The 12923-nt window shown below is 45.9% G+C and overlaps 1 protein-coding gene across 1 annotated transcript in view; it reads right to left on the bottom strand.

The window, feature by feature from the left end:
* The window catches only part of LOC144790945 (solute carrier family 2, facilitated glucose transporter member 11-like), a 525594-nt gene extending 515120 nt beyond the window's left edge, over positions 1-10474 (bottom strand). Inside the window, exon 1 of the mRNA XM_078665571.1 lies at positions 10364-10474. Coding sequence (XP_078521697.1) covers positions 10364-10474 — 111 coding nt within the window. The remainder of the gene's footprint in view (positions 1-10363) is intronic.
* Between the last annotated feature and the right edge of the window lie 2449 nt (positions 10475-12923).

Raw genomic sequence — 12923 nt, 5'->3', positions numbered from 1 at the left:
AGTGTTTTAGGGTTTTGGGTAGTGTTGTAGTGTTTGCGTAGTGTAGGGTCATGCTGGGGGTAGTGTTTTAGGGTTTAGGGTAGTGTTGTAGTGTTTGCGTAGTGTAGGGTCATGCTGGGGGTAGTGTTTTAGGGTTTAGGGTAGTGTTGTAGTGTTTGAGTAGTGTAGGGTCATGCTGGGGGTAGTGTTTTAGGGTTTAGGGTAGTGTTGTAGTGTTTGCGTAGTGTAGGGTCATGCTGGGGGTAGTATTTTAGGGTTTAGGGTAGAGTTGTAGTGTTTGCGTAGTGTAGGGTCATGCTGGGGGTAGTGTTTTAGGGTTTAGGGTAGTGTTGTAGTGTTTGCGTAGTGTAGGGTCATGCTGGGGTGTAGTGTTTTAGGGTTTTGGGTAGTGTTGTAGTGTTTGCGTAGTGTAGGGTCATGCTGGGGGTAGTGTTTTAGGGTTTAGGGTAGTGTTGTAGTGTTTGCGTAGTGTAGGGTCATGCTGGGGTGTAGTGTTTTAGGGTTTTGGGTAGTGTTGTAGTGTTTGCGTAGTGTAGGGTCATGCTGGGGGTAGTGTTTTAGGGTTTAGGGTAGTGTTGTAGTGTTTGCGTAGTGTAGGGTCATGCTGGGGGTAGTGTTTTAGGGTTTAGGGTTGTGTTGTAGTGTTTGCGTAGTGTAGGGTCATGCTGGGGGTAGTGTTTTAGGGTTTAGGGTTGTGTTGTAGTGTTTGTGTAGTGTAGGGTCATGCTGGGGGTAGTGTTTTAGGGTTTAGGGTAGTGTTGTAGTGTTTGCGTAGTGTAGGGTCATGCTGGGGTGTAGTGTTTTAGGGTTTTGGGTAGTGTTGTAGTGTTTGCGTAGTGTAGGGTCATGCTGGGGGTAGTGTTTTAGGGTTTAGGGTAGTGTTGTAGTGTTTGTGTAGTGTAGGGTCATGCTGGGGGTAGTGTTTTAGGGTTTAGGGTAGTGTTGTACTGTTTGTGTAGTGTAGGGTCATGCTGGGGGTAGTGTTTTAGGGTTTAGGGTAGTTTAGTTGTTTAGTGTATGCTAAAGGCATATTCGTTCTAAAAGTTTTCGTTATTTTAATTTCCGGCCTAATAGTACATGCGGGATTTTTTTTGCGGACTGATGGTATGCGGGATTTCGTCATATATTCGCTAATCATACTTTCTATGGCAAAATGAACCCCCTCATTTTGTTCCTTTTTAAATTAAATGTTTTAAGAGTTACCACTTTATTCCAATCAAGATGGCTTCAGGTGTGCCATACCTTTGTAATAAGTAGGACTGTTAGCACTCTAGTTGTTCTTTAGAACACTCTGGGACATTCTGTCATTGGGCTATAGTTGGGCTACATCTGGCTGATATTTGGGCTACATTTGTTTTTTTTTGTCTCTGGTGGCCATCTTTGGGCTACATTGGGCTACATTGGGCTACATTGGGCTACATTTGGGCTCCAACATATATATAGCCCAATGTAGCCCAATATATATTTTTCAAAGTTAATTTTCGTAAAAACCACTGGAGCCTATATCGTGAGACATAGCAAAGGCACATCGGGCTACCAGTCCCTACAATTTTGCCAAGTTTGGTGTAAATCCATTCAGCCTTTCAGGCTAAAAGTGAGGCCAACCGCCCTATGGAAAATTGCATGGAAAAACACGTTTTGGGACCCCCCTTTTTTCTCAGCCCCCCCTTGACGAAACCCCCCCAAATTTTCAGGGGCTGCTCAGAAACAGAATGTTCCAATTTCCTGAAAATTTCAGCCAATTCTGTCCTCAAACGCCAAAGTTATTCGACAGAGAATTTTCAAAAATCCCATAGGAAAAAAATCCTAACTATATATACCTACTGGCTATCGCCAGTAGGTAATATATATATTCACGCTCCAAGGTTGTCCACCTTATGAGTAGCACGCGAGCAGCAGCTTTATTTATGTGTAGGTGAGGACGGGGATCCGCTCGTAGACGCCGCTCCGTAATGGATCTGCCCGACGCGTTTCGAAGCTCCATCTGCTTCTCTTCAGGGGCTTTAACGGAATCGGTGTGCGCACCCGTTACACTTCTCCAATTTCATATAACTCACCCGCCAATGGGAGGCTCCAATGAGACTTCTGGGAAGTGTAGTGCGGAAAGCACACAATCAAGTCCTGTATGGACTCCACGAGTGGGCCCGTCCTCGATCCCATGTGCGGCTGCTACTTCACTGCCGTGACCCCCACGTTAATCTATATGCGGCAGTCCAGCCGCAGAGTATGCACCACCCCGTTAACGTGGGGGTCACGGCAGTGAAGTAGCAGCCGTACATGGGATCGAGGACGGGCCCACTCGTGGAGTCCATACAGGACTTGATTGTGTGCTTTCCGCACTACACTTCCCAGAAGTCTCATTGGAGCCTCCCATTGGCGGGTGAGTTATATGAAATTGGAGAAGTGTAACGGGTGCGCACACCGCTTCCGTTAAAGCCCCTGAAGAGAAGCAGATGGAGCTTCGAAACGCGTCGGGCAGATCCATTACGGAGCGGCGTCTACGAGCGGATCCCCGTCCTCACCTACACATAAATAAAGCTGCTGCTCGTGTGCTACTCATAAGGTGGACAACCTTGGAGCGTGAATCTATATGCGGCAGTCCAGCCGCAGAGTATGCACCACCCCGTTAACGTGGGGGTCACGGCAGTGAAGTAGCAGCCGTACATGGGATCGAGGACGGGCCCACTCGTGGAGTCCATACAGGACTTGATTGTGTGCTTTCCGCACTACACTTCCCAGAAGTCTCATTGGAGCCTCCCATTGGCGGGTGAGTTATATGAAATTGGAGAAGTGTAACGGGTGCGCACACCGCTTCCGTTAAAGCCCCTGAAGAGAAGCAGATGGAGCTTCGAAACGCGTCGGGCAGATCCATTACGGAGCGGCGTCTACGAGCGGATCCCCGTCCTCACCTACACATAAATAAAGCTGCTGCTCGCGTGCTACTCATAAGGTGGACAACCTTGGAGCGTGAATCTATATGCGGCAGTCCAGCCGCAGAGTATGCACCACCCCGTTAACGTGGGGGTCACGGCAGTGAAGTAGCAGCCGTACATGGGATCGAGGACGGGCCCACTCGTGGAGTCCATACAGGACTTGATTGTGTGCTTTCCGCACTACACTTCCCAGAAGTCTCATTGGAGCCTCCCATTGGCGGGTGAGTTATATGAAATTGGAGAAGTGTAACGGGTGCGCACACCGCTTCCGTTAAAGCCCCTGAAGAGAAGCAGATGGAGCTTCGAAACGCGTCGGGCAGATCCATTACGGAGCGGCGTCTACGAGCGGATCCCCGTCCTCACCTACACATAAATAAAGCTGCTGCTCGCGTGCTACTCATAAGGTGGACAACCTTGGAGCGTGAATATATATATATATATATATAAAATTTCTATGGCAAAATGAAACCCCTCATTTTGTTCCTTTTCAAATTAAATGTATTAAGTGTTACCACTTTATTCCAATCAAGATGACTTCAGGTGTGCCATACTTTTGTCATAAGTATGACTGTTAGCGTTCTAGTTGTTCTTTAGAACACTTTGGGACATTCTGTCATTGGGCTATAGTTGGGCTACATCTGGCTGATATTTGGGCTACATTGGTTTTTTTTGTCTCTAGTGGCCATCTTTGGGCTACATTGGGCTACATTGGGCTACATTTGGGCTCTAACATATATATAGCCCAATGTAGCCCAATATATATTTTTCAAAGTTAATTTTCGTAAAAACCACTGGAGCATATATCTTGAGACATAGCAAAGGCACATCGGGGTTCCAGTCCCTACAATTTTGCCAAGTTTGGTGGAAATCCATTCAGCCGTTCGGGATAAAAATTAGTCCAACTGCCCTGTGGAAATTAACATGGGGAAAACACGTTTTGGGACCCCCCTTTTATCTCGGCCCCCGCTTGACGGATCCCCCCGAAACTTTCAGGGAAGGAGCGGAGCGCAGCGAGGCAAATTTAAGGAAAATTACAGGCAGATCCCTCATTCGGCGCCAAAGTTATTCCCAATAGAATGTTGCGGATTTCCTATGGAAAACGATCCTAACTATAACTACCTACTGGCGACCGCCAGTAGGTAATATATATTTATATATATATACATACAAAAATATTTTACTAAATTTAAAAATAAACTTTTTTTCCATTTAAATTGAATTATTTATAATTATATTTGTTTATAAATATATATGTATATATATATATATATATATATATATATATTTTAATTACCCTATAGACCCTAAAAAAAACAACCCTGGTCCCTTAAAATACCCCTGCACCCCAAAATCATAACCCACCCTTACTCCTTATAATACCCCAGCACCCTTAAACAATAACCCATCCTGACCCTAAAAATACCCCTGTACCCCAAAACCCAAACCTACCCCTGAACCCTGAAAATACCCCTGTACCCCAAAACCCAAACCTACCCCTGAACCCTAAAAATACCCCTGTACCCCAAAACCCAAAACTTTCCCTGAACCCTAAAAATACCCCTGTACCCCAAAACCCAAACCTATCCCTGAACCCTAAAAATACCCCTGTACCCCAAACCCCAAACCTAGCCCTGAACCCTAAAAATACCCCTGTACCCCAAAACCCAAACCTATCCCTGAACCCTAAAAATACCCCTGTACCCCAAAACCCAAACCTACCCCTGAACCCTAAAAATACCCCTGTACCCCAAAACACAAACCTACCCCTGAACCCTAAAATACCCCTGTACCCCAAAACCCAAACCTAGCCCTGAACCCTAAAAATACCCCTGTACCCCAAAACCCAAACCTATCCCTGAACCCTAAAAATACCCCTGTACCCCAAAACCCAAAACTTTCCCTGAACTCTAAAAATGCCCCTGTACCCCAAAACCCAATCCTATCCCTGAACCCTAAAAATACCCCTGTACCCAAACCTCAAAGCTAGCCCTGAACCCTAAAAATATCCCTGTACCCAAAAACCCAAACCTATCCCTGAACCCTAAAAATACCCCTGTACCCCAAAACCCAAACCTACCCCTGAACCCTAAAAATGCCCCTGTACCCCAAAACCCAAACCTATCCCTGAACCCTAAAAATACCCCTGTACCCCAAACCTCAAAGCTAGCCCTGAACCCTAAAAATATCCCTGTACCCAAAAACCCAAACCTATCCCTGAACCCTAAAAATACCCCTGTACCCCAAAACCCAAACCTACCCCTGAACCCTAAAAATACCCCTGTACCCCAAAACCCAAACATACCCCTGAACCCTAAAATACCCCTGTACCCCAAAACCCAAACCTAGTCCTGAAGCCTAAATGTACCCCAAAACCCGAACCTATCCCTGAACTCTAAAAATACCCCTGCACCCCAAAACCCATAACTTTCCCTGAACCCTAAAAATACCCCTGTACCCCAAAACCCAAACATATCCCTGAACCCTAAAAATACCCCTGTACCCCAAACCTCAAAGCTAGCCCTGAACCCTAAAAATACCCCTGTACCCAAAACCCAAAACCTATCCCTGAACCCTAAAAATACCCCTGTACCCCAAAACCCAAACCTACCCCTGAACCCTAAAAATACCCCTGTACCCCAAAACCCAAACCTACCCTTGAACCCTAAAATACCCCTGTACCCCAAAACCCAAACCTATCCCTGAACCCTAAATATACCCCTGTACCCCAAAACCCAAACCTATCCCTGAACCCTGAAAATACCCCTGTACCCCAAAACCCAAACCTATCCCTGAACCCTAAAAATACCCCTGCACCCCAAACCCCAAAGCTAGCCCTGAACCCTAAAAATACCCCTGTACCCCAAAACCCAAACCTATCCCTGAACCCTAAAAATACCCCTGTACCCCAAAACCCAAACCTACCTCTGAACCCTAAAAATACCCCTGTACCCCTAAAACATATACCCCAACACCCCCAAACACACCCTTAAAATTCTCTTGAACCCCTAAAACATATACCCCAACACCCCCAAACTAAAACCATATACTTACCTTACACTTCAATATTAAAAACATATGCTTTTACCATTCATGCTTTTACAACGAATTTCGTTGTAAAAGCATGCGTGATAAAAGCATATACGATATATTGGCATGCGTTTTAAAATTTTGCGGACTGACGGTACTTTTGTTATAATGGTATGCGGACTGAAGGTATGCGGAATGAAAGTTGCGGTATGAAGGTGTCGAACCCCTTAGAAATTGTTTTACCATAGCGACAGAAACAGACTGTTGAATGGTGACTATTGAGATCTTGATATGTACTGTGAATTATTTTAGCACAGTTGTGAATGGAAATGTCGTGTTGTAGTTTAATAAAAAAAATGTTTTAAATGCTAGCAGAGTACAAGGCTAATGAAATTGGGAACCTGCTATGTATGTTCTTTTATATACCTGACTCTGCAGCTGAAGGACCTGTGTATTTATTATCTTCCTACTCATTCTCCTGTAGTGTATCTTTGAAACTGTTGTATCACCAGAACACCATCAAGCTGTTTTATTTTGATTATGAATCACTTTTAGAGAAAGTACATATCACAAATTCGTCAAATGTGTACCTTTTGTATAACAAACAATTTTTCATGATTCTCAAAAGCTTATGGAACGGTGAGTAAAAGAGAATACATGGTGAAATATTTCCAACTTTATTATCAATCTAATACGACTAACAAGTGCAAGTGGACTTTCATCTAAAATTAACAATGCTGAAATAATATTTATAGATCAGCTTAATGACAGAATAAGGAAGGAGAAGGAAAGTGTCAACTGAAGAACAAAGGGTGAGTCAAAGCAAGGAAAAGCAAAATATATAAGTACAGACATACATCTAAAGCTAAACTTTGATTTAGCAAAGAGAGGAGCACTTTGTGTCATTCATAAAAAGGAAGGAAATGACATTGAAGAAATGGTAAGTTGGAATCTTGTGACCATTTCCTATCTTGTGAGGGATAGTCTACAACAGGGGTCTCCAACCTTTTCTGTAGGAAGAACTACATACGTTCACTGAGAATCCTCCCTAGCTACTAATTAGTGTTGCAACAGTGACAACATCATGCAAGATTATATTGGGGGCTATAGCCATTTAAGACTATCGGCAGTGATCACCTCAACGGACCCAGCAGTGTTACCAGAAATAATGTAAAAAACTAGACTTTATAATTTGCAATGGCTCTATATGGGTAATACAAAACAGCCGTAGAGTAGTGCCCCTCTGGCCCATTGTAATAATAAGACCCCCAACACCACATGATTTATCACTCAAATATTCACTTTAAATATAAAATAAAATGTGGATTTATAAAGTGGGTGCAATCCTTTAAAGGTATATTAACTCTGGAAAAACATGTTTATTTTCCCTCTACTCAATGTTTGGAATTGTTGAATTGGAAATTCAACTGGAAACTCAGTTGACATTCAACCATTTTTCTCCAAACATTCGCTCACGACTTCTGGAAATATGCAGATTTTCTTCTCAAATCCATGCTTTTCAATTTTGGAATATATTTGTTAGTTCATCCAAGCAAACGCTTTTAATTTAGTGAGCTGGGTTGCATATTGGAGAGCTACTTATAGATAAACGAAGAGCTACCAGTAGCTCACGAGCTACTTGTTGGAGAACCCTGGTCTACAACATTAGAACAGAAATTTTAAGCAACTGACTGAGTTAGGCAAATGTCTCACAGCCCACAAGAGATCCCAAATTAATTTTCCATTTTGATAATGGTCAGGCTGTTGCCCGCTCTAACAGTACTGACTCTGGTGGACCATTAATACCATCTAATAACCCCTTAATGGAAGAATGTTAGGAATGCCTAGGTATTTATAGCACATCACCTTTAGTTCATACATTGATCTGACAGAAGTAGATCTGTCACACAATTAGATGAGTTTCCCAAATCACCGATTAAAACATTTCAAACACAGAGTGTTTGTGCCACAACAACATGCAACAAGGACATTGTCATTTATATCAGAGGGTTTTAGTAGTCTAGTGGCCTAAGCAACACCATAACACACAGAGACAATAACAACTTCTATCCCTGTGATAGAACCATAGCTATATCCTCTCAGGATTGGAAACAAAACTAATTAGTGGACAGTATAGGCAGAGATAAAGATAACTATCTTTAGGGTGTACAGAGGACGAATTTTCAAACATCACAGACAGGTATATAGATAACTTTCTTAGAGGTGATTTTGAGCAGGACTTTCGTACAGCTAGAAAAGAGGAGTATTTTGCAAAGTCTACAAAACCGTTGTCCAACCGATGGTGAGATATCCTCTAAAAACCCTCAAAAGAACTGATTTATTCCTTCTATGAGTATTGAGGGAAGTATAATCTATCATAATCTTCAATGACAGATAGAGAAAAATTGGCCAAATGACCCAGTGACCTCCGTACAAATCAATATAAAGAAGCACAACAAGATATTAATAAAAAAACTTGTATGCATGAAGTAAACATTGAAACATGTTGGAAGTGGGGGAAACATCTTGCCTGACAAACAGGGCAGGACAAATACAAAGTGAACCCTCTTTTACAAAGATAGTCATTTTTAACTCTTCATCTGTGACACTTATTCCACCTTGTGGCCAGAGACAGACGATACTTGTGAGAGGTTGGCCTTGTATATGATGTCCATTAACACCTTAAGTGCTGCCGTCGGCCAACGGTCGTCACGGGCACTACCTCCCCAGTGCTGCGTGCGACCGCTGGACGTCCAGTTCAGCACTGGATAATGGACAGCGCAGCACTGGGGAGGTTTATTTACGAAGCTCCTAAGTTGTTAATGTAAGTGGGCACCCTGAACCAGTCCAGACAACCCTTATGGTGATTTAATAGGTCTTAGACAACCTTAGAAAGCTCTCTAGGTGTAAGCTGTGGAGCTGAGAGAGAAGGAGTGTAAAGCAGCTTGTTTTTACCAAAATGCAATTGTATATGTATAGATTAAGTGAAAAAAAACACACAAGGAATTTATAAAAATATGGATTTATTATATAATACTTTCTAACACATACAAATATCTCCTACCTGGAGTTATGCACAATGCACACACAATACTTTGCATAGAAATCAAGTAAATACAACAAAATACACAGTGGAGCCCATGGGGGGACCAAACCATATACTAAGAAAGCGGTATAAGAACCACGACTCAGGTCAAGACAATGTCGAGAGGACGTGGAAGTGCTAGGGACCCAAGGAACCACCAACAGTGTGCTCCGTACAAATCAAGGAATAAGTCGTGGTTGGAATTTTTAAGATTAAGGACCCTTGGGGGCGCTAGAGGGCGCCAGGCAAGATGGCCGCACGTATGTGAGGCTCCGCCAGATCGGAAATAAAATCCTGCATTTATCCTTCATAATCTGCTCCAATAACGTACCGAAGTAGCGGCTGCCTGTGGAGGAGTGAGAGGCTGTCCTGACTGGCGCTGTTTTTTGGCTGACTGGGCCGTTCCTGGTGCCGAGCGCGGTGCCTGAACCGCCGGCTGACATCCGCCATTGAGGTCCTCTGAAGCTGTTGCGGAGCCTGGGGACGGGCGGAGGTGGAGATCTCCGGTAACTGCTGGCGCGGCGGCTGGGAACTGACCCGACATTGACACAGCATCTCGGATTGCCGAGAGAGCACTGCAGGACGTCGGACGGGACCGCTCGACCTCTGGGCCAGGTCCAGCTTCTTCCGGCTGCGGTGAGTGGGGTAGCGGCCTGGGAAAGCCCGGGGCTGCGGAGGTGGCGCTAGGCCGCACTGGGCCGCTCTGCGCGAACTGTGGCTGGTGGGGGCGGGGCAGGCTCGGGGTCGGCAGCGGGAGACGGGCTGGGCTGTGGAGTGACCCGGCGATCCCTGGAACACGACTGCCCACCGGGGTGCATTGATTGTGGATCTGTAATTGGTGCCAAATATCCGCCCTGATAGCTATTCACTAAGCAGTTGGGCTTCTAGCTTTGTCTCCTGGACGACGGTGGCCATGTGTGGAGTGAGATATACCAGCGCCTGCCCTGACCGGTGATTGACACAACTATTGCGCAGTGTGGACGTTTGGTGGTCTGGGGGGCCCGAGATTGCAAGTGCCACTGCCCTGAGGGATACACTTGACGCCTTGAGGGTGCGGGCTGGGCCTCTGCTGCCTGCGACTTTCGGCGCGAGTAGAGACCAGTGTGAGGAGCGCGCCCTTTTTCTTTGTTCTTTGTTGGAAGCTACCGCTGTTCGCCTAACTACTGAAGAGTTCTGGGGTAACCTGTGATTTCCTTTTGGTGCTATTATACAACTGCGATAGATGTGGCTGAGTGAGCTGAGTAGCTGGCAGCATGGGTAGAACTGAAAGAAATCAGCCCAAGTTGACGTTTGATTCGAAGAAAAACACCATGCCTACCCAGCAGGCCCCGCCGGACACTGAATCTGCTGGTGCATCAGGCGGCACGCCAAATTTGGAAGGGGTGCTTGTGGCTATGCAAAAGACATTGCAATCTATTGAAGGTACCATGGAAGCAGTGAATCATAGACTGGATCACATGGCCACACAGTTTGATAGGCAAAATGAACGGATGGGTGAGGTGGAGCAAAGGGTTTCAGCTACGGAGGACGGGTTGACCACTGTGACTACTAAGGTATTCAACATGGAGCGCGTCTTGGCGGTCATCCAGGCCAAGAATGAGGAGTTGGAGGGGAGGTCGAGACGCAACAACATCCGCGTCACGGGGCTGCCCGAATCTACAAATGTTGGCCGCATGGAAGACTTCATGGAACGGATGATCACGGACATTTTTGGGGCAGATCAGTTGTCACGAGTGTTCATTGTGGAACGGGCGCACCGCTCTTTAACTAAGCGACCGGTGGCTGGAGCACCGCCACGGCCTGTTATTGCCCGCATACTAAATTATAAAGACAGGGATGTGATCCTGCGCCTGGCACGAGAAAAGGGCACCATAGACTGGCAGGGCAGTAGACTAGAATTCTACCCTGACTTTACGGTGGCGGTGCAAACGGCGAGGAAAGAATTCAATGCGGTGAAGCAACTTCTTAGGGCTGAGGACGTTCCATATGCTATGCTATATCCAGCGCATCTCCGGATTGGACCACCATCTGATAATAAAATCTTCACCTCTTCTTAGGCAGCAATGGATTACGCGAAGAAGCAAAAGAAAAGAAAGCGAGACGCAAATGCAGCGCAAAACAGGGAGGACGAAGAACTTGACGAAGAGGCGTGAGCATGCGTTATTTGTCGACACAGACATCGCTCTTCCTAAGCTCTGTTGTGGCGTTGTTGCTCATCGACTGTTTGTTCTTGTGACTGAAGATTCTGTCCTGCATGACGGCTACTGTCGGGAACTGGCCTGGCTGGAAAAGTGATCTAGAGGATGTCTTCTGAACATTGGATGGCGAGAAAATATGTTTTTTGTACCCTTTCACTGATTTTTGCTCGCTCAGCTGTGTGATACTTGCTCCCCGGACTGGGAAAGCACATGAGTCGTTGTTACTGATATGGCCTGGGGATTAGATGTCGGAAGGGGCTACAGTTAGGCATTCTGTGTACTAGAGGGTAGCTACAGAAGGATACTGGTAATATTGCAGACTCCGATATGGTACGCTTGCGCTTTGAGATAAGGGCCGTGATACTGGGACGATTGGGGCGGATGTTTGAATGACTTTCCGATCCTCTCCTGCTGCACTTGCTAGTGGGAGTTGGGCACCTCTACGCCCCCGCTTATAGGATTTCCCCACGTTTTGTTTGATGAAGGGATCAAGGTTGGGAGGCTGGGGAGTTGGGATAGGCTTTGGCAGGTTGGGGGTGCTGAAGTGGGTGGGGGGTGGTCGGGGGGAGTTCTGGGGTTTCAGATGAGTACTTTGCTGTTCGAGTGTGCGCTAGAGGGGTTGGGCTCTGTAGGCACTATGATTCAGAGCTGTGGGCTGTTACACTGCATTGCTTTACGCATGACATCTGTGGATGATTGGTTGATAGATGATTATGGGATTGGTAGCTGGAATTGGGAGAATTGTTTCAACTGTACGCTATTGGATTCTGGGGTGGGAAGACCTTATGGCTGAGAGTGGGAGAATGTGTTGGATAACGTGGAATGTACGAGGTCTGAACAGACCTCAGAAGACTAGACAAATGTTGGCCTTTCTTAATAAACACGGGGCTCAGGTGGTTTTCCTTCAGGAGACACACCTTCGGGGGAAGGCGATTGAGGCAGTGGCCAAGCAGTGGGCGGGCGTTCGGGTGGCGACGGACTACTCCTCATATGCTCGTGGGGTCATGATTTTGATTAAAAAAAAATTACAATTTGTTTTGCTGCATGAAGACATTGATAAAGAAGGCAGAATCATTATTCTACAGGGAAAATTATATGGCACATTGGTGACGTTGGTGAATGTATATGGCCCAAATACCGACGATCCTGACTTTTATGTCAATCTGTGGAATAAGGTGTATGCCTTACCGCCCTCAGCGGTAGTTTGTGGAGGAGATTGGACCGTGACGCTGGATAAGATATTGGATCGGAAGGATGCAAGGCCCTATGAGCATAAGAAAGCGGCTGATGCGGTGCGTGATGGTATGTGTGGACTTGGACTGGTGGATGTGTGGCAGCTGGGTCACCCGGGCGCGCAAGAAGGCACTTGCTATACATCTGCGCATGACACGTGGTCAAGGCTGGATTTTTGGCTGGTGACATGGGATGTTAGTGGGTGGGTCAGGAAGAACAGTCATTTACCTAGAACACTTTCAGGTCACGCTCCTGTGCTTCTGGAGATCGGCTGGCCATCGCACACGCCAGCTCCATTTTCGTGGCGCCTAACTCCGGGTGTGCTAACGGATCAGGTACTGCGCGAAGAACTGAGGACTAGTATCGAGGAGTTTTTTGATAAAAATGTGGGGTCCGTTGAAAGTATAGGTACAGTGTGGGAAGCATTTAAAGTAATGATTCGTGGTA

This window comes from Lissotriton helveticus, chromosome 11 (assembly GCF_964261635.1).
Source record: "Lissotriton helveticus chromosome 11, aLisHel1.1, whole genome shotgun sequence".
Classification (NCBI taxonomy): domain Eukaryota; kingdom Metazoa; phylum Chordata; class Amphibia; order Caudata; family Salamandridae; genus Lissotriton; species Lissotriton helveticus.
This window is presented reverse-complemented; position numbering and strand designations above follow the sequence as displayed.